Source organism: Aythya ferina (assembly GCF_964211825.1).
Source record: "Aythya ferina genome assembly, chromosome: 5".
NCBI lineage: Eukaryota > Metazoa > Chordata > Aves > Anseriformes > Anatidae > Aythya > Aythya ferina.
Window position 1 is genome coordinate 33991854 of NC_140301.1, and position 17454 is coordinate 34009307.

The 17454-nt window shown below is 48.3% G+C and overlaps 2 protein-coding genes across 3 annotated transcripts; one reads left to right on the top strand and one right to left on the bottom strand.

Annotated features, from left to right (window-relative positions):
• Positions 1–1742: 1742 nt before the first annotated feature.
• Positions 1743–7520, bottom strand: SIRT3 (sirtuin 3). 2 transcript variants are annotated; one of them, XM_084519565.1, is made up of 8 exons: positions 7367–7520; positions 7078–7177; positions 5824–6021; positions 5114–5346; positions 4869–4969; positions 4480–4641; positions 3852–4061; positions 1743–2692 (listed from the first exon to the last, which is right to left on the bottom strand). In XM_084519565.1, exons 1-8 carry the CDS (start codon positions 7419–7421, stop codon positions 2672–2674), a joined length of 1080 nt encoding a protein of 359 aa, XP_084375691.1. In that variant the 5' UTR covers positions 7422–7520; the 3' UTR covers positions 1743–2671. The 2 variants fall into 2 exon arrangements, with proteins under 2 accessions (XP_084375691.1, XP_084375690.1); XM_084519564.1 differs by having other exon boundaries at positions 5824–6024; positions 7367–7519.
• A 438-nt stretch (positions 7521–7958) lies between these two features.
• PSMD13 (proteasome 26S subunit, non-ATPase 13) lies at positions 7959–16154 on the top strand. The gene is made up of 13 exons (XM_084519566.1): positions 7959–8211; positions 8347–8425; positions 9110–9144; positions 9226–9281; positions 9638–9681; positions 9929–10015; positions 10312–10483; positions 10954–11033; positions 11118–11243; positions 12158–12220; positions 13146–13226; positions 14446–14562; positions 15325–16154. Exons 1-13 carry the CDS (start codon positions 8117–8119, stop codon positions 15418–15420), a joined length of 1131 nt encoding a protein of 376 aa, XP_084375692.1. The 5' UTR covers positions 7959–8116; the 3' UTR covers positions 15421–16154.
• Positions 16155–17454: the final 1300 nt, after the last annotated feature.

Here is a 17454-nt window from a genome sequence, read left to right on the forward strand (position 1 = left end):
GTTTACAGGACTGTTCTTCATCTGCTTTGCAAATGTTCTGTCGTAGTTCAAAATCCTGCACACCAGCTCTGTTTTCTTTCTGTGCAACAGGGATTTGCTGCTCAGCCTTTGCAGTAGGACCTGAGTCGATTTGGGTCCAGGGAGGCTGCAGCTGAGGGCAGCAGGGGGGGGATCAGAGGGTTTGCAGTTGTTCCTGCCCGTGTGTATTTAGGAACCAGCGCTTGCTTTTGTAAGGCTGTCTGTGCATGGAGAAAAGCTGAAAGAATGCTTCGTAACTGCCAGGTTAGTTCTTCAGCGTGATTATGATTTTTTTTTTTTTTTTTAGCAGTCATGATTAAAGTTACAGATTCTCCCAGGGGTGTACAGTGTTTATGTGAAACTGACCCACTGAAAATGGTGGATAGCTTTGTCATGAGATCATGACAGATCATGACATAGCTTCAGCACATCACAGCAGGAGCCTTCAGGCCAATTGTATCGCCCCTTTTTTGATTTTGTTTTGTTTTGAGTAACAGAAAGAAAAAATAACACCACCAAACAAACAGAAACCCACCACCCTCAATCTTCTACATGAAAATGCAGACCTCCGATCTCTTTCTAGCTGGTAAGGCTCTCAAGCTTTACATGCAAAAGAAAAGGGTTTGTTTTTTAATGCAATGCTTGTACTATTCTTGTATTCAAATATCCTGCTTAAAACCCTGATGAGCCCTGATTTCAAAAGTGCCAGTGCAGGCAGGGGCTGCGCTCACCACAGGCCACTTCTGGGTAAGTAGCAGGGTACGGTCTAAAAACAACACGTCTAAAAACAATGCATTATTCCCTTCGTTTTCACCATGAAACTGTGTGCCACAAGGCTTCTAGTGCTCTGCAAAGTGGGAACAACCCCTCTGCTTTTACTGCTGCACATTCAAATGAACCCACTGCTGTGAGGCGGACCGTGCCGATATATTTGAATTGCACATTTGGATAAACAAGTCTGTTCATCTGGCTGGGAATTTGTTCAAGCCTTTTTTCTAGGAAGCTGCTAGGACACCCAACACACAAAACTGATCCCATCCTGACTTCAGTACCATTCCTAGAGCTACTCTGATTTACAGCAGCTGAGTATTAGGTCCAAACACTTCTAATTATATATATAATCAGCCATACAACAGCTTTTTGAGGCTCTACCTTTGCCTCAGAAACAGCTTTTAGAGCATAGAAGTTACCAGTGTTGTATTAGTAAAACGTAGCCGTATGCTTAAATGCTTTTGTTCCCTTCACTATGATTTTCTGCATTTGAGTGTTGACTGTAACAATGTGGTGGTGTAAAATGTTTTGCATTTTATTGTGCTTGTTTAGAGCTTGTTTCAATCTGGGACTGCGCATAGAATGGTTGCTGTGGTAATAGGTGGGTCACCCTGGGCCACCTGGATGTGACTTCAGTCCCCACAGCCAAATTTGGAACCAGTGGCAATGAATTTCATGCCCTGTTGCAGAGAAGATGCTCTGCAACACCTGTGACATGCAAAGTATGTTTCCTAGAGCATGTTTGGGAAGGAGTGGGAGGTAAGTGCAGTGTCCTGATAACTGCCTCTCCCTGGGACAGCATTTACAGGGAAGAAAGGCACCCTTGTAAAGTCAAAAAGAAAAAAAAAACGGAGCAGGGACACATAAAAAGCAGGTGAAGGAGTGATAATGGGAGGAAGAGAATGTATTCAAAGACTTAGGGAATGTGTGAATTTTACAGAAAAACCCTCAGCTGGCATCAGCAAAAGAATACAAACTCTTTTTATTATTAAATAATTAATACTGTACTGATTGACAGCTCTTCCAGTGGCTTGATTTGGCCTTCCTGAACAGGACCAGGGGCTAGGCCCCAGTTACAGGCACATTAACAGCATTCATCTCCTGATTAGCACAGGTTTCATCCAAAGACTAAATGCTACAAGTCTGCAGCAGCTGAAAGATCACGACTAAGACAAAAATATCTGTGGAGGAGCTGTGAAATGAGTTGGCAGATGCTCAGCCCTGTGGGGGCAGCTGGGAAACTCACTCCAGAATTAAGTGGTTCTGACCAGCTGCTGTAAGGCCTGACTTTCGTGGCATTTTCAACTCTGGCTCTGTGAAGTCCTTTGTGGGTCTCCAAGGTTGGATGGCTCAGAAAGAGGGAGATGCTAACCATAAACTGCAGCTGGGTATCTTGTCTGGCATGCTGGTGTGAGCCCAGGAGCTCCCAGTGACTTACTGGTGGAAGTCTCATGGCTGGACATGGTGAAATAGCATGCTGACAGGGCAACAGCCACAGAAGAGGAAAGTGTCTCCTAGTGGGTGCTGAAATGAGGTAAGGCGAGGAGAGAACAATGTTCACTGGCTATATAAACTGTTCTGAAATCTCAAGTAGAAAAGCCTTCACGTGCAGGACCAGTTTGCAGCTTGGTAGTTGGGCTTTGCTCCCTTCAGCTTCCCTTCTTTTGTGGTGAAGGCCTCGCTGGTCTGCTTGCAGGCAGGCTGGACTGAGCCACGAGCATCCCCCTCCTCCCGGAGTGCCAGTCCCAGGTGGATTTGCTGCTGCAGAGCTGGATGGCCTCTCCCACAGCTCCCTGCCATCATGCTATTCCCTGCCCATGCTGGGCACAAAGTCTCCTCTTCAAGGTGAACGTTGCTCTCCAGCAGCAGGGAGCCAGCTGTCCTATTTGTCTTTTGCATCCAGCTAAAAATAGAAAGACCACACAGTGTTTGCTGGGGTGTTTCAAACCTCCCATCCCCTGCTATTTCAGTCCGTGATGCTTGCTAACACCAAAATCCCAGAGCAAGGAGGCTTTTTTTTTTCCATGCTTTACCACATTTGCTCCAGCTTTATCCCTCTGAGATGCAGAAGACCACAAACATTACATCAAAGACCGGTTACTCATACAAATGCAACATGTCTTACAATGAGAAATCAAAAACCCAACCAATAATTACTAATTAAACCTAAAAATTCTTATTCATTCCTATCCAACAATCTGATGAAAGTTATAACAACCTTAATATTAAACATGGAACGTTGAAGCCAGATTTTTCTCTTGGGTCAGGTTAATTTGTGTGCAAACATTAACATACAGATGCTTAAAAATACAACTGGCTTCTCACTGCAGCAAGTTGTCAGAGCCCTGCTGCCGAGGATGGAGCTGTGCGCATGGTCACAAGCAGAATTGGCCCAGCCCACAAGTTAGAATTTTGGCTTAAATTAAAAATAAAAGAAAGAAAGTTTAGAGAATTCCATGCAACATGTAGAAAAATCTTCCCAGTGGATCTAAAGTAATATAATAATTAACATTAGCATTAAATTTAAAGCAATTAAGAACTTGCTTGCTGACAGTTTCTCACTTCTGAAGATCTCAAAAGAGTACAGATGTAAGAAGAATGGCATGGTGAAATAAACAATCAGGTGTAAAAAAGAGGTGCCAAGTCTTTCATTAGCAACTCAGCGCTGCTGTTGCTGCGTGCTGCTTGGTGGCTGCAGCATACCTGCCACTGCAGCACCTCGCTTGGCGTCAGCTGTGGTACAGTGAGAGACAACTTTCATTTCTAGCATTACCTGTTTCTCACAAATGACCAGAAAATTCACTAGAAATGAAACCAAGGCACCAAGGCAGGCACTGCGCCTGCCCTCATTGTGAAATACCACTTGAGTTTGATATTTTTCTTTTTGTAACCCTTCCGCACATTTCTGTGGTCCTTCCCTCTGAATGCAGACTGCAAACGTGGCAATGTCTGGGGTACAAGTCTCTAATCCCAGCACGCACCACCTGCTTCCCCCAAGATAACTCCAGCATGAGGAACGAAGAGGCTAAGGGAGGGAGATGGGGCTCTGAGCCCCTTCCCACCTTTTCTTTTTCCTTCTGAATTAGTGCTTGCATCTCTTCGTTCCAGCCCAGCAGCTCCACCAGCTTCTCGACCCCGCCGACCACGTCCCCCAGCTGGGCTACGTCGTTGTAGCGCTGCTGCCAGGTGAACGGTCCTACGAGATCGCGGTTGATGAGGACTCGGGGAACGGAGCTGCGAACAGCTCCTGCCAGGCTGGCAAAGGGCTCCACCTGAAGGAAGGCAACCCAGAGGAGCAGAGAGACACCGTCACCTGGCTGAGGGGCACTGAAGGCATGAACTTACTCACTGCACATGAGGACTTCGTTAGCGCTTATCAGATTCTCCCACTGTGGGCTAAGCTACCCCAGATTTGAGCAAATCACAGATGTCACCAGTTATCTGGTGGCCTGTCTTCGGGTAGACGCAAAAAATGCTTCTTCCTTGTTAGGTGCCCACCTTTACCAGGAGCACACAAGGTTTTTCGACTTCACAAAGTGCATGCACCCTATTTCTCACCTTGCCACCTCACATTTTACCTTGAAACCCAGTTTCTTGCCTTCTCTAAGCCCCCTCTGTCCCCCAAAGGCCCTCAGCCCTGTTGGTGTGCCTTTTCCTTCTTGTGAGATGGGGTGTTCCCTAGTCCCAGACCTCCAGGGATGTCCCGATGACAAAAAGCAGGTCCGCCATGGGGAAGTCTGTCACGTGCAGGAAGAAGCGCTGCGGGAGCTCCTCGCCAAAGAACACGATGTCAGGCTTGACAATTCCGGTGCAGACACGGCAGTGGGGGACCTTGTCTGCCATGACGTCCCCCTGAAGTAAAAGCACCCAACACCACTCGTTACGGGGCAGCACGTACCTGCACAAGCAGGGTCATAACCACATCGTAGCCTTGCTGCAACATCCAGCCCCTCTGTTTCCTTGCACCAAGCCTAATCCCCTCCAACAAGCCCTGCTGGCCCTGAGGGAAAAGTAACGGGCCTGCAATAGGTTCTTCTCTTTGCATTGGTTTGTGTCAATGCCCAGCTGTGACCACTCACCCTGAAGTCCTCTCCCGGGAATTTCCTTCGACAGACCGTACAAGTGGCAGTGGCGAAGGTGCCGTGGGCTTCCACCAGTCTGTCAGGAGGGATCCCAGCAGCTGGAACACAGCAGGTGGGGACGGGTCAACTCAGCATGAGGTGACTGACCCAGAAACTCCTTGTTTGTTAGGCATTTCCCCAGTCCTCCTCCTCACCCTCTTCCTGGTATTTTGCTGTTGGGAGATGGGGAAGAGAAAACTCACCTCTCTCCAGCCCATCAATGTTCTGGGTGTAGAGCCGCAGAAGGAGCCCTTTGTCATGAAGGAGCCTCAGGAAATAGTGGGCATAGTTGGGTCTGTAATTGCCAGGGTACAGCTCCTTGGCCAGAGTGAAAAAGGGCTTGGGGTTGACAAAGAAATAGGTCAGTTCGAAGATGGCTTCTGGATAAGGGATGTCATACTGCTCAAGGTTACTGTAGAGGCCGCTCCCTGGGGACCTGCAAAGAGAGGAAAGCAGGACTGGTGGTCAGACTGCAGGAAGAGAACCAGATCCAGACACAACAGAGCACACAGACAGGTCCTTGCGGTCTCTCTTGCTGCTTTGCATCATCCATTCAGAGCAGAGCTGCATCAGGAGAGCACCTGAAACCACCTCTGCACAAGAGAATGCACCTTGTGGGCCTGATCTAGTGCCACCCCACCTTCTGGCTGCAGAGGTGTGCTGACAGTCAGAGTTGGAAGGGCCAAGGTGGTGCAATCAGTGCCGCCACAGACCCAAGCAACAAGCACGACTATCATCCTGAAGACCTGGGCCAAAACATGACCCAGAGTGGTGCCAGCCTGCCGTTAACGGACAGAGAATAAGCAGGTAAGAAAACTCCTGTGATTAGCCTAGCCTGGCACCACCATTACCTACACCTGATCCTGGCAGTCCCAGCACCGAAAAAGGATAAATAAAACAACGAAGGCATTACCTAAAATCTGGAATACCACTGGGGGTGCTAATCCCAGCACCAGCCATCACCACTATTCGGCGACACTCCTTGTTCCGAATTAGCTTTGCCACGTCCTGCAGGGTGAGCGGCTTCTTCCCACCATCATCTCCCCATCTGCCCAATCCTAAAATGGCTCTGGTGGCAGCAGACAGCGAGAAGGGCCTAGTGCCTTGGATCCTGCTTGGAACAGAGAGAAAGCACAGCAGGTAGCACGCTGTCAGAGACTTCAGCTGAAAGAACTGCTCAGGGGGAGAAAAACACCCCAAGAAATTGCAGAAAGCTCTTCAATCTGCAGGACTGTGTGCTAGTACTTAATCAAGGAGGAGAAAGCTTAAGCAGTAGTCTAATACCATAGGAAAAGGTGCTTTGCATTACACTTTCTTACAAAGATCTAAAAATGCCAAATCAAAACGCACCATATTCCCCTGAGAGTTTTTGTTTGTTTGTTTTGCACAGGGAGTGGACACAGGACTGTGAGAACAGCATTCAGGGAATTGCAAGTCTCATAATCTACTTGCAATGCTTCTGGGATAATGAAGACTCTTCTCTATGGCCTTGGTTTTGAGAAGTTTCTAACAAGGTGGTGTGGTCACTGGGACAACACTGCCCGGGTTAGCACAGACATTTCACCAGTTCTCTATTTCCCCGGGGGCTCTGCCTCGGGAGAGCTCCACGTATAAATGGAAAATGACTAAAGGAATTGCAGGTCAGCAGTACATGCAGATGGGGCTGAGAACAGTCATTATCATCTCAAGGAACAGTTTCTCCCTGGACAATTAGTGCTTGCTAGTGCAGGACATTAAGAGCAGTCCAGGGAAGGCGTGGGAACGTGAAGAGCCAAGAGGGAGCTGCTGGATCCTGGCAATCTGCAGATAACAATTATCGAGTTCTAACATCGCCCTCAGCGTGGCTGACAAGGACGTGGCTCTGCCTTGCCAGGCCAGATTCCCAGAGAGCTAAATTCATAACCTGGCAAACGCTGACATTTTTCGGCTAAACCTCCCTACTCCGAGGAGTAGGGCTCCTTGGGCTCACAGGCTGGAACACACCAGCTCAGGCTCACAGACACGGAGACCGTGTGCCCGTTTAGACAGGAGGAGCTCTGTAGTTCCAACCTAGGAGTGTGAGCCCCTTCCCACGGGGGTCCTGCTCCCATATGGGTGCAGAGACCTGGCGGAACCAGGCAGCAGCCCCCGGCTCGGGGTGCCTGCTCCCCGCAGCCCCGTAGCCCACCTCCAGGCTCCGCAGCCCATCCCGCAGCAGGACAAGAGCCGAGCCAGGCCCCGGGGGCCGCCTCCATCCTTTGGGCCGCGCTCCCGGAGGCTCCTCCATGCTGCAAGAAAGCACAGAGCCGCTGAGGGGGCGGCTCGGGGCGGGGGTCCCCACAGCCCGCCCCAGCGCCCAGCCCTGCCCCTCACCCCCTGCTTCTCCCCCCGGCGCCCCTCCCGGCTCCGAGCCCTCGCCCACCCCCCGCTGCCCTCTCCCTTCCCCCAAGCCCTCTCCCCCCCATCTCGGCCCCCACCCGCCGCCAGGAGGACGCCGGCCGCCACGGCCCCGCGCCGGGCCCCCCGCTCCATGGCTCCGCGGCCCGCTTTGGGGCCGGGCCGGGCTTTTTTGGGGCTGGTTTATTTTTTTATTTTTTTTTTTTCCGAGGGGGAGGTGTTGCCATGGCTGCGGGGGGGACCCAGCGTGCCCCGCGCGGGGCCGGAAAGGAGGGCTTTGGGGAGGGTGTATGTGTCTGTTTAGGATGATGATGATTATTATTATTTTATTTTATTTTATTTTGACGTGTGTGTTTTTATTTTTATTTTTTTTCTGATTTATTTTTTTAGGAGCGGGGAGGAAAAAAAATAAATCATTGCCACGGCCAGCGTGCCCCGCGCGGGGCCGGAGAGGAGAGATTTCACTGTTTATATATTTATTTATTTACTTATTTACTTATTTATTTGTTGTTAATGATTTTGTTTTTGGGGAGGCGGGAGCCCGGCGTTGCCATGGCTACAGGGAGGGGGGGGGACACCCAGCGTGCCCCGCGCGGGGCCGGAAGTGAGCGCATTGCCGCGCGCCCGTTGTTTTGGCCTAGGCCTCGGGGGCGTTGCCATGGTTACCGGGGTTACCCAGCGTGCCTCGCGCGGGGCCGGAAGTGAGTGCGCACTTCCGGCGGGGTGCTGCCCCCCTCGGTGTCGGTGTCGGTGCTGCTGCGCGGGGCCGGGTCCGGATTGGGATTGGGATTGGGATTGGGACTGGGATCCGGATCGGGGCCGCCGCCGCCATGAAGGACGTGCCGGGCTTCCTGCAGCAGAGCCAGAGCTCGGGGCCGGGGCAGGCCGCCGTGTGGCACCGCCTGGAGGAGCTCTACAACAAGAAGTGAGGCGCGGGGGGGCCGCGAGGGGGTACGGGGGGGGGGGGGGTGTGGGGGGGTAATGTCGGGGCTGGGGGCTGAGCAGCGGCGTGGGGCCGGTGCGGAGCGCGGGGCGCTGAGCGGCTCTGTGGCTTTGACAGGCTGTGGCACCAGCTGACGCTGCAGGTCTTGGACTTCGTGCAGGACCCGTGCTTCGCCCAGGGAGATGGGCTCATCAAGGTGAGGCGCGCGGGGCTCCCCCTCCCCGGGGGTTATTGCTACCAGGGACGGATCAACAGGGGCTGTATCGTACTCACTGCAAGCACTCTGGGACTGCAGAGCATTACTGAGCTAGGTGAATTTAATCTGAGGGGGTTATGAAGTGTGTAGGCTTTAGTTAATGTGTTAAAAACCTGCTGAGATTAAATGTGTTAGCGTGAGGAGCTTCAATCCAATGCTGGCTTAATTCTGGGCACTTGAGATTGTTTTGGGGTGCAGAGGGAGTCTCTTTCCTTTCACAACAAAAGGGTTATGATCCCAAACACAGGGTGGGTTGTCATGCTCACGGTTGCTTCAAATCATTCAGTAATTTGTTTCACCCATGCTCTGGGAAGCTTTTCTGTGTCTGGAGATAACTGCTTGCGTGAGTAGTTGTATGTTTTCCCTCTCCTTTGTGTTTTTCCGTCCCAATCCCACTTTGTACTTCTTTCTGTGATAAAGAGCTGTTAATTTCTAGGTGTAGAACAGACAAAATTATCCAAAATAAACAACCTGGGGCTTCTGAATTTTGCGTGCCGTAGGCATTCCTCTGCTGGATGCCCACTGCTTTGTTGAAGGGATGAATAGGAATGCAACGAAAACTGAATATCTTAGGTAAAACAAAGTATAACTTTGCCCTGACTGCCGATGTCTTTGTACCCACAGCTTTATGAGAACTTCATCAGCGAGTTTGAACACAGGTGAGTTTATTTGCCTGGAGGTTTTTAGGTAATGTGCCGCCGGCTACGACTCCTGTGGCAGTGACTTTTCTGTTGTTGCAGGGTGAATCCCTTGTCCCTCGTAGAGATCATTCTTCATGTAGTGAGGCAGATGACAGGTAGGTGACCTTACCCGCTGCCTACAGTGTTTTTAAAAAGGGATGGCTGTGGAATGTAACTAGTTAATAGGAATGGCCAAATATCCAAAACTTAGCTGTTGTGTTTTGGTTATGCTGAAAAGGGAAGCACCAACAGGAAGAGCTGAAATAATCGCTGCTGTATGAGAGCTGTTTTGTTGGAGAGTTAGCTGCTGTGCCACTGTCTGTAGGCCAGGCTTTCTGCATCTCTGGGAGGTGGAGCAATACACTAGGAAAAATATTCCAGTCTTCTTGAATTCTGTTAAAAGATTTCTTTAAAGGCTGAGATTTATTTCGGCTGGAATTCCTGATATTGCTGCTTTCTTTCTCCACTCCAGATCCCACGGTGGCCCTTACTTTTTTGGAGAAGACTCGAGAAAAGGTAATTTAGAGGTTGCACCTTCTGGTGATTTGCTTTCAGGAATTGTTTTGCTTGTGAGCATCATATAGCTGAAGAGGCAGACTGTGTGTTGAGACCTGCACTAGAGAACACTTCCTCTCTGTGGTGAATGATCCCTTATTTTAAGGCAGGGGCCTGTTAACAAATGGAATGCAACTACCTTGAGGTTTCAGGAGCCTGCCTGGCTGGGGTGGTGACGTTCTCTAACTGTCTCTCTGTGTAACTGCAGGTAAAAAGCAGCGATGAAGCTGTCATTCTGTGTAAAACGGCCATTGGGGCCCTGAAGCTGAACATCGGAGACCTGCAGGTCACAAAGGTGAGAAGAGGAGAGCTCTTCATGTATTTTGGGTCCCAACTCAGAGCCTTTTGGAATCAGCAGTGTTTAGGGTGCTTGGTGATGTTTAGCTAACAAGGATTGAGCTGCAGTACTTTGTTTCCTGCCTTGTTTTCTGTCATCCTCTGGGCTTTGGCAGTGGCCTCATCTGCTTTACTGCTGATTGGTGCTACCTCTGGAACAACCAGGAGTGCAAACCCCTTCCCAGTAACCTGGGAGGTGGACGTGTGTGAGCTGTGCCCTTACCTGTAACAAACAGACCTCCTGCTCTCCTCCAGGAGACCATCGAGGAGGTTGAGGAGATGCTGAACAATCTCCCCGGGGTGACTTCAGTTCACAGCCGCTTCTACGACCTCTCCAGCAAGTACTACCAGACGATTGGGAACCACGCCTCCTACTACAAGGATGCTCTGCGCTTCCTGGGATGCATCGATGTTAAAGATCTGCCAGGTAACTCCTTCGCCAAGCACACAAAGCCCCAACTTCCATTCTCTTTTACCATTTTAAATGAATGCACTGGCAGAGAAGAAGTTTTCTCAATGTTATTTTGAATCTGTCGTCGTTGGGTCAGGGCTTAGGGGGAAGGGGAACACCAAAAGAATGCCCGAGTAAGATTCGACACAGAAATGTATTGAAGGGGTGGGGGCAGGGGGTAGTGCTTCTCCTGGAAGGGATAGTTTTTTCTAGTTCCCCAAAATCTTCAAAATAGGTTTAAAAAATAGCCAGTTTGTGCCACTACTGTTGAACTTCAGTAAGCCTGCAGTGACAGTTGTGGGAGTAGATGAGGAGGAGGAAGGCTGGAGATAATTTAATACAGACAGAGAGGAGGGTGAGGGAAGGGGCGATGGATCTTAGGCTGCTGCTTCATCCTGAGTTTTATTTTTGTTGTTTTGAGTGTGGTTTGTATTTTTTTCCTGCAGTGTCAGAGCAGCAGGAGAGAGCCTTTACCCTGGGGCTGGCAGGGCTCTTGGGAGAAGGTGTTTATAACTTTGGGGAGCTGGTAAGTTGCTGCTGCTATGTTTCAGCTCCTAAGTACCACAAGTTGATTTTACCCTATTAACACAGTCTTGTCTGCATTCTACAGCTCATGCACCCTGTTCTGGAGTCCCTGAGGAACACTGACAGGCAGTGGCTGATTGATACACTTTATGCCTTCAACAGTGGTAATGTGGAGACTTTTCAGGCTTTGAAGTCAGCATGGGGGCAGCAGGTGAGTGAACGAGTTACGTTGCTTCAGGCTAGGCTTGGTTTACAGAGTTTGCTTAGGAGATGCTTTAACTTGAGTTAAATTTCCTGAATCTTTGCATGGGTGTAATTTTAATCATAGCATAGCGATGCTTCTTCCATAGAAGCACAGCATCATTCAGGTTGGAAAGCCCTCCAAGACCATCTGGTCCAACCACCCCCTACCACCAATTTCCCCGCTAAGCCATGTCCCCAAGCACCACATCCAACCTCTCCTTGAACACCCTCAGGGACGGCGACTCCACCACCTCCCTGGGCAGCGTGTCCCAGTGCCTGACTGCTCTCTCTGAGCAGAAATGGCTTCTCATTGCCAGCCTGAACCTCTCCTGGGGCAACTTGAGGCCACTCCCTCTAGCTCTATCACTAATTATCAGTGAGAAGGGGCTGACCCCCAGCTCCCCACACCTTCCTTTCAGGTAGCTGTAGAGAGCAATGAGGTCTCCCTGAGCCTCCTCTTCTCCAGACTAAACACCCCCAGTGCCCTCAGCTGCTCCTCACAGGACTTGTGTTCAGTTTAGTTTTTAGGAAGCCCCGTGTGGAGCCAGGAGTTGGACTCAACGATCCTCATGGGTCCCTTCCAACTCCGGATTTTCTGATTCCGTGATTATGGACATAGCAGTAATTTGCAGGTTGACCTGGCTGCTTCTACCAGGCTGTGGCCGTGTAGTAGCAGGCTGCCCGTCGTTTGAAGCCCTGCATTTAAGCATGCAGACTTATTTTATGGACTGACTGCCAAGCAGTAGGTGGATCATAACGGTGTCTTTCCCTTGTAAATGAGGATAACGGGTTGCCGAGTGGCTTCCATCAGTGTACAGTGTGCTCCCAGGGGTGGGGGGGAAATAAGTACTAATGAACATGTTTCATTTTATCCTCTCACAGCCAGATCTGGCCGCAAATGAAGCACTTCTGCTGCAGAAGATTCAACTTTTATGTCTTATGGAGGTGAGCTGCTGAGCTGACAGCTGTTACGTGTTAAATGTGGGAAATAGAAAGGCACTGCTCTAACTGCCTTTTGATGGGGATCGCACTGTTAAGCGGCGTGTTGTCTGCTGGATTTACTTGTTTTACGGATCCTCAGGGTTATAACTAGCTGTTGACTGCAAGTTTCACCTCTAGGTGGTGCCAAAAAGCAAGTACTGCTAGGAAAAGTCTTCAGCTACTGCTTGTTTGCAGTGTAAAGGGTGTGCTCTCTTTGAGGAAGGATGTGGAGGTGGGGAAGAAAGGTATCTGCAAAAACTGCTCAAGTGTAACAGTTCTAGTATAACAAAGACTTCTGAAAACACAGTTAACGTTTTAATTTAAGGAGGCCTGAAAATCCTTTCCCTGAGAGGCAACCCTATATATTAAAAGCAGTTTTTTCCTGTCACTCGAAGGCTTTGGCTCTATTGTTACTAAATAGCACTGACGTATAATCCTCCATGGCTCTGGATCTGTTCTCAAAAACTTAAATATTGAGTATCTGAAGGATAATGTATATTTATGTATTTGTGCACAGGTGTGTGCAGATATATTCCACTTCTCGTGTTTTACTGAGAACTAGTCTTACGTCCTCTAGGCATTGTGTTATGCCAGGAATTTGGTGGGCACTGAGACACTTCAGCACAGATTGATTTGCTTTATTTGGAGCTTTTGTTGTCTAAGAAATGCTTGGAGGATCGAGGTGTGTGTGGAGGAGTGAGGGGTGCTGCTCCTTTCTGCTGATGTAAATCTGTTTTTATTTGAAGTGTTTTAATTAAATGTAAGCAATGTAGTTGGCACTGCACGTTGAGCGCTCAGCAGGGGGATGCAGTGAAAGTTGTGCAACCTGTGCGTGGAGGGGAAATAAAACTATGCGGCTTTATTTTTTGTTCTGTTTGCTTGAATTCAGATGACTTTCACCCGACCAGCCAATCACAGGCAACTCACTTTTGAAGAGATTGCTAAGAGTGCCAAAGTGACTGTGAATGAGGTGAGTTCAGGTCTGACACTTTTTGATATCTGAGTTTTGAAGCTCTAAAAGCTTCTGGATAGGTCTACTCCCACAGCTCAACTCTAAGTATAAACGTTCTCCCCTGTTCTTGTGCATTTGGAGAACTCCGTTCTTGCGAGGAATTGTTCCTGTTCTTAGTAAGTGAGTTTGGCAGATTCTTCGTCATCCAGTGAGGGGAGATTCCACCATGTCATTGATGTTTAATTTTTCTCACAGTGAAGGTTTTTTTTCTGTAATCCAGGTGGAATTCCTTTGAAGCAACTTCTGCCTGTTGTCCCTTGTCTTTTCATGTGTCCTTGTAAGAATGCTACCTCCACGTTCTGTGTTACTGCCTTTTAAGTTTTGAAAGCCAGTGATGAGATTTCCCTAAGCCTTCTCTTGCTGAAACTGAACAAATCCAGTTTCTTCCTATGTCAGGTTCCCCACCTCCTAATCTTGGTGGCTCTTTGCTGTACTCTCTCCAGTTTTGCACTGCCTGACTCAAACTAGAAAGAGGGTGGTGCACAGCAGACCCCAGTGTTTCAGGTATGTTTGAGGAAGTGTGAGGTCGCTGCCCCTGCTGCGAGTCCCCCTCTTTTGAGCAGGGTTTCTGTGGCCAGAGCTCAGCCTGTGCCGTTGCTGGGAAGCTTTCTGTCTCAGATGTGGGACCTTGCACTTGTCTTCGTTGCACTCCACGCAGTTCTTGTTAGCTCAGGCTGTTGAGGTCTGTCATTACGGTGACTCTTTACTTCTAGCTTATCTACCTCTCCTACCAGTTTGGCTTCATCTGCAGATTTGTAATGCTGCTGATTTCAAATGCAATGAACTGGTATCAGACCCAGTATCAACGCCTGGGAAACTGCTTGTAGCTAGCTGTCTGCAGCTCTGAATCACTAACCACTACCCCTTGAGCTTGGAGGCTTAGCAGATTCTTTCACTCATCTTGCGGTCCCTCTGTATGCTCTGACGAGCTTGTCAACAAGAATGTGGTAAAAGGTTTTGCTGAGTTCCTTGCTAAAAGAAAGGTGCAGAGCACCTACAGCTCTTCATCCACTGAATAAGTTATTCCATTTAAAAGATGGGTGTGAGAGACTGGAGGTGGTCTTGATTGTTTTGAATGTAGAAAGAATTCTGCAGGCTAGATCCATTTAAAAATTTCATCCATCTTTGGAAAAGCGGCTGATTCTGTGTTCTTGATCTTTTTTTTTTCGTTTTTAAGGTGGAACTGCTGGTGATGAAGGCGCTGTCAGTAGGCTTGGTAAAGGGCAGTATTGATGAAGTGGATAAGAGGGTGCACATGACGTGGGTGCAGCCACGTGTGCTGGATTTACAGCAGGTAATGACCAGCTTGAGTACTGTGGCAGCTCTGACTTGTTTTCTTGTGTTTGAGGTGACCGGAAACTAAAGTAACAACTGGGAAGAGTTACTAGCTGAGAGTGTCTCCTTAGTGTTTCTTGAAGCTCCTCAAGGAGCTCAGAAGTATATCAGCTTTTCCTCCATCCTTTTTATGTTGCCTTCTTTAGCTCTTACCGTAGGTAGACAGTACTTCTTGTATCTGATTTGCAGTAGCTAGTTGCAAATCTGTCAGGCGATAAACTACTCGCAACACTTCTCAAAAACCACACAAACCACCAGGAAACAGAGAGGTGATGACAGTGTGCTACAGAAGGCTGCAGATGTTTATGTGGTTTCTTCAGACTTAGGTGCATCGAACAAAATGTTGTGTTCCCAGGTTGTAGGTGGCAGCTTTGTCTTGGGAAGAGAGTAGTTCAAGGTGGTAACGAAGATGAATTTGAGAAGCTCAGCACCTTCGTAATAAATGTTTTGGGAGACTATATAAGGTGCCTTTACCTTTTGAGAAACACACACACACAAAATTGCTACATCCATGGCATAATAGCTGCAAACAATTCCTGTTGTGCGTTTCAGTTTAATTTACAATACCGTAGCTCTGATGTTAAGAGATGTTAAGCAGTGTCTTTTCTAGATGCAGGGGTTTATGAGAAGTTGAGATCTCAAGCGTTTGTCCTTAACAGTGAGTGTTGGTGTTGTAGTGGGAGGGAGCAGCAAAGTGACTTTCTGTGGACTTGTCTTCCAGATCAAAGGGATGAAAGATCGCCTGGAGTTCTGGTGCACAGATGTGAGGAGCATGGAGATGCTGGTGGAGCACCAAGCCCACGACATCCTGACATAGAAGCCCTTGCACTACCCTGGGACAGTAACTTCTGCTGCTGCTGCTAGCAGCACTCAGACCACTGACTCTGTACTGAATTATATGGAAGGGGGGTGGGTGGGCGGGCAGAGGGGAGAGCAGCTTTCTGATGCTTGGTCGGAGGAGTAAGTGGCCTTTTGCAGTGTAACCCTTTGGTGCTTGGAGTCAAGATTTCCCTACACGCTACCATTAGTGGCACTGACCGTGGGAGCTCCCGTCCTGCTCTCGTAAAAAAGTGGCCACGGGCTCCACAGTGGTTTATTTATCAGTTTTGCTATCAAGCTGTTGCGGGAGGACGATGCTGGTTGCATGTTATGGGGGTGGAGGTTATTTGCCTGGTACAGGGGTAGCAGAAGCTCCTCTATTAAAGCGTGCTAGAGAGGTGCCTGATCACTGTATGTGGTATTACGTAGTGGTACTGGCCTTAGGAGGGCGTGACCTTCCCTCGTATCCTCTCCCTCTGTGCCCCTGCAGCAGCCCCAAGGCAGCATTGCTGAAATCATCTTTCTCTTTTCGCCCCCCTTCTCCACAACCCCTCCTCCTCATTTGCAGTAGAGGGAGTGTTTACTCCATCAAAGGGTTTTTTCCAGGATTGCCGTTCAGTGGATTTGGTTTTATATACTTCTGGGGGTTGTTGTCTTTTATGAACACTTTGTGCTAAAGCGAGTTGCAGCAGTATTGCTGGAATAAACGTCTCTGCCTTCCCTTTTCTTGTAGTTCTGTTGTGCCTTCTTTCTGACTCGCATTTGGATCTCTGCTCTGTTTACGAATGTGCTTCCTTCTAGGTTTCATGTTACAAAAGCCCTTTCTTCAACACAGATTAAATCAGTCTGCTAATCACCAGCTGGATGAGTGTGTAATTTGCATAGTACGTAGTACTATTTAAATGTGTTCTTTATTGTCAAGTTCTGCTCTTTTGTGGGAAACTACTCCTGATATCTTTTTACAAATAGGCATAAGTGACTGAAAAGGTTGAATAAGGCCTGAGATGAGGTTGTGGTTTTCTGGGTTTGTTTCTTTGCTTTTGCCTCTTAATGACTTTAAAAGCTTTCCATAATGTAATGGTTTCACTCTACAACTGCCGATGTCTTCATAAGGATGGAAAATAATTGTACACATCAAGACTTTGAAACAAATGCAGGTCTGAACTGGGGGCTATGTCCAAGTATCCATTTGGATGCACAACACGCATAATTAAACAGTAGTAATAGCAAATACACTAAAACTTATAACAGTGGCTTTAAACTGAGCACAGTCGTACAACTTTGATAAATTCCTGAGGGTGTAACTGGATTTTTTTTTTTAAGTACTGCTGCCAAAGCATCCATGGATGGTTTCTGCTTCACAGTGCTAGCTTGATGGACTACTGTTCTTCAAGTGCTTCGGTTAGCATTTTGATTCTCTGCTTATTAAATATGCTGTATCGCTCAAACTAGTATAGAAATTCTTATTCTTTGTATGCTTTTTTTGTTTGCTGCCTTGACTTTCAGGGTTTAAGACCAGCAACAGAAAAAAGCAAGCACATGGCTGATGCTATGCTGCTATGTGAGTGCAAAGGTGTCTTGGACAAAGAAGAATTAAGCTTTTATAAAACAGCAAAAGTAAAACTGTCATACCTTACACCTGCTCACCCTCAACCCTTCTGCCTCTTATTAGTTTTTGCCAAAATTTCTTGGTTCAGTTCTGAATACCCACGTCTTCCCTGCCCATTCCATCAGCTTTAATGTTTTGCTCTGCCCTTAGCTGAGCTGTTGAATTGCATTGTGATGTTCTCTCCTCCTAGCTCATGCAGTTTGACTTCCCTAGCTCCTGCCTTGTTGCACCTTCCAAAGCTCATTCCTGATCTTGCTTTTACTGACTTCTGGAGAGAATGCTGGGGGAATGAGCATTCTGGTCAGGAAAATCTTCCATTTACCTCATAGCTAAAGACAGGAAGAGGACTCGAAAATAGAACTTCTTAGCAGCCTCATGTCGCTGCATGTTGGGAGTAAAGACAGTGCCAACAGTGCAGCAGGC

Bases quoted from the DNA above. Each gene is read 5' to 3' on its own strand.
- SIRT3 (XM_084519564.1), bottom strand. From the start codon at position 7,421: ATGGAGCGGGGGGCCCGGCGCGGGGCCGTGGCGGCCGGCGTCCTCCTG. The intron at 5,347-5,823 runs GTAATGCCTTCG...CTCTCTTTGCAG, and splicing joins AGTGGTATTCCAGATTTTAG to GTCCCCAGGGAGCGGCCTCT. The intron at 4,970-5,113 runs GTGAGTTTTCTC...GCTGTGTTCCAG, and splicing joins CATTGATGGGCTGGAGAGAG to CTGCTGGGATCCCTCCTGAC.
- PSMD13 (XM_084519566.1), top strand. From the start codon at position 8,117: ATGAAGGACGTGCCGGGCTTCCTGCAGCAGAGCCAGAGCTCGGGGCCG. The intron at 9,145-9,225 runs GTGAGTTTATTT...CTGTTGTTGCAG, and splicing joins ATCAGCGAGTTTGAACACAG to GGTGAATCCCTTGTCCCTCG. The intron at 13,227-14,445 runs GTGAGTTCAGGT...TTCGTTTTTAAG, and splicing joins CCAAAGTGACTGTGAATGAG to GTGGAACTGCTGGTGATGAA.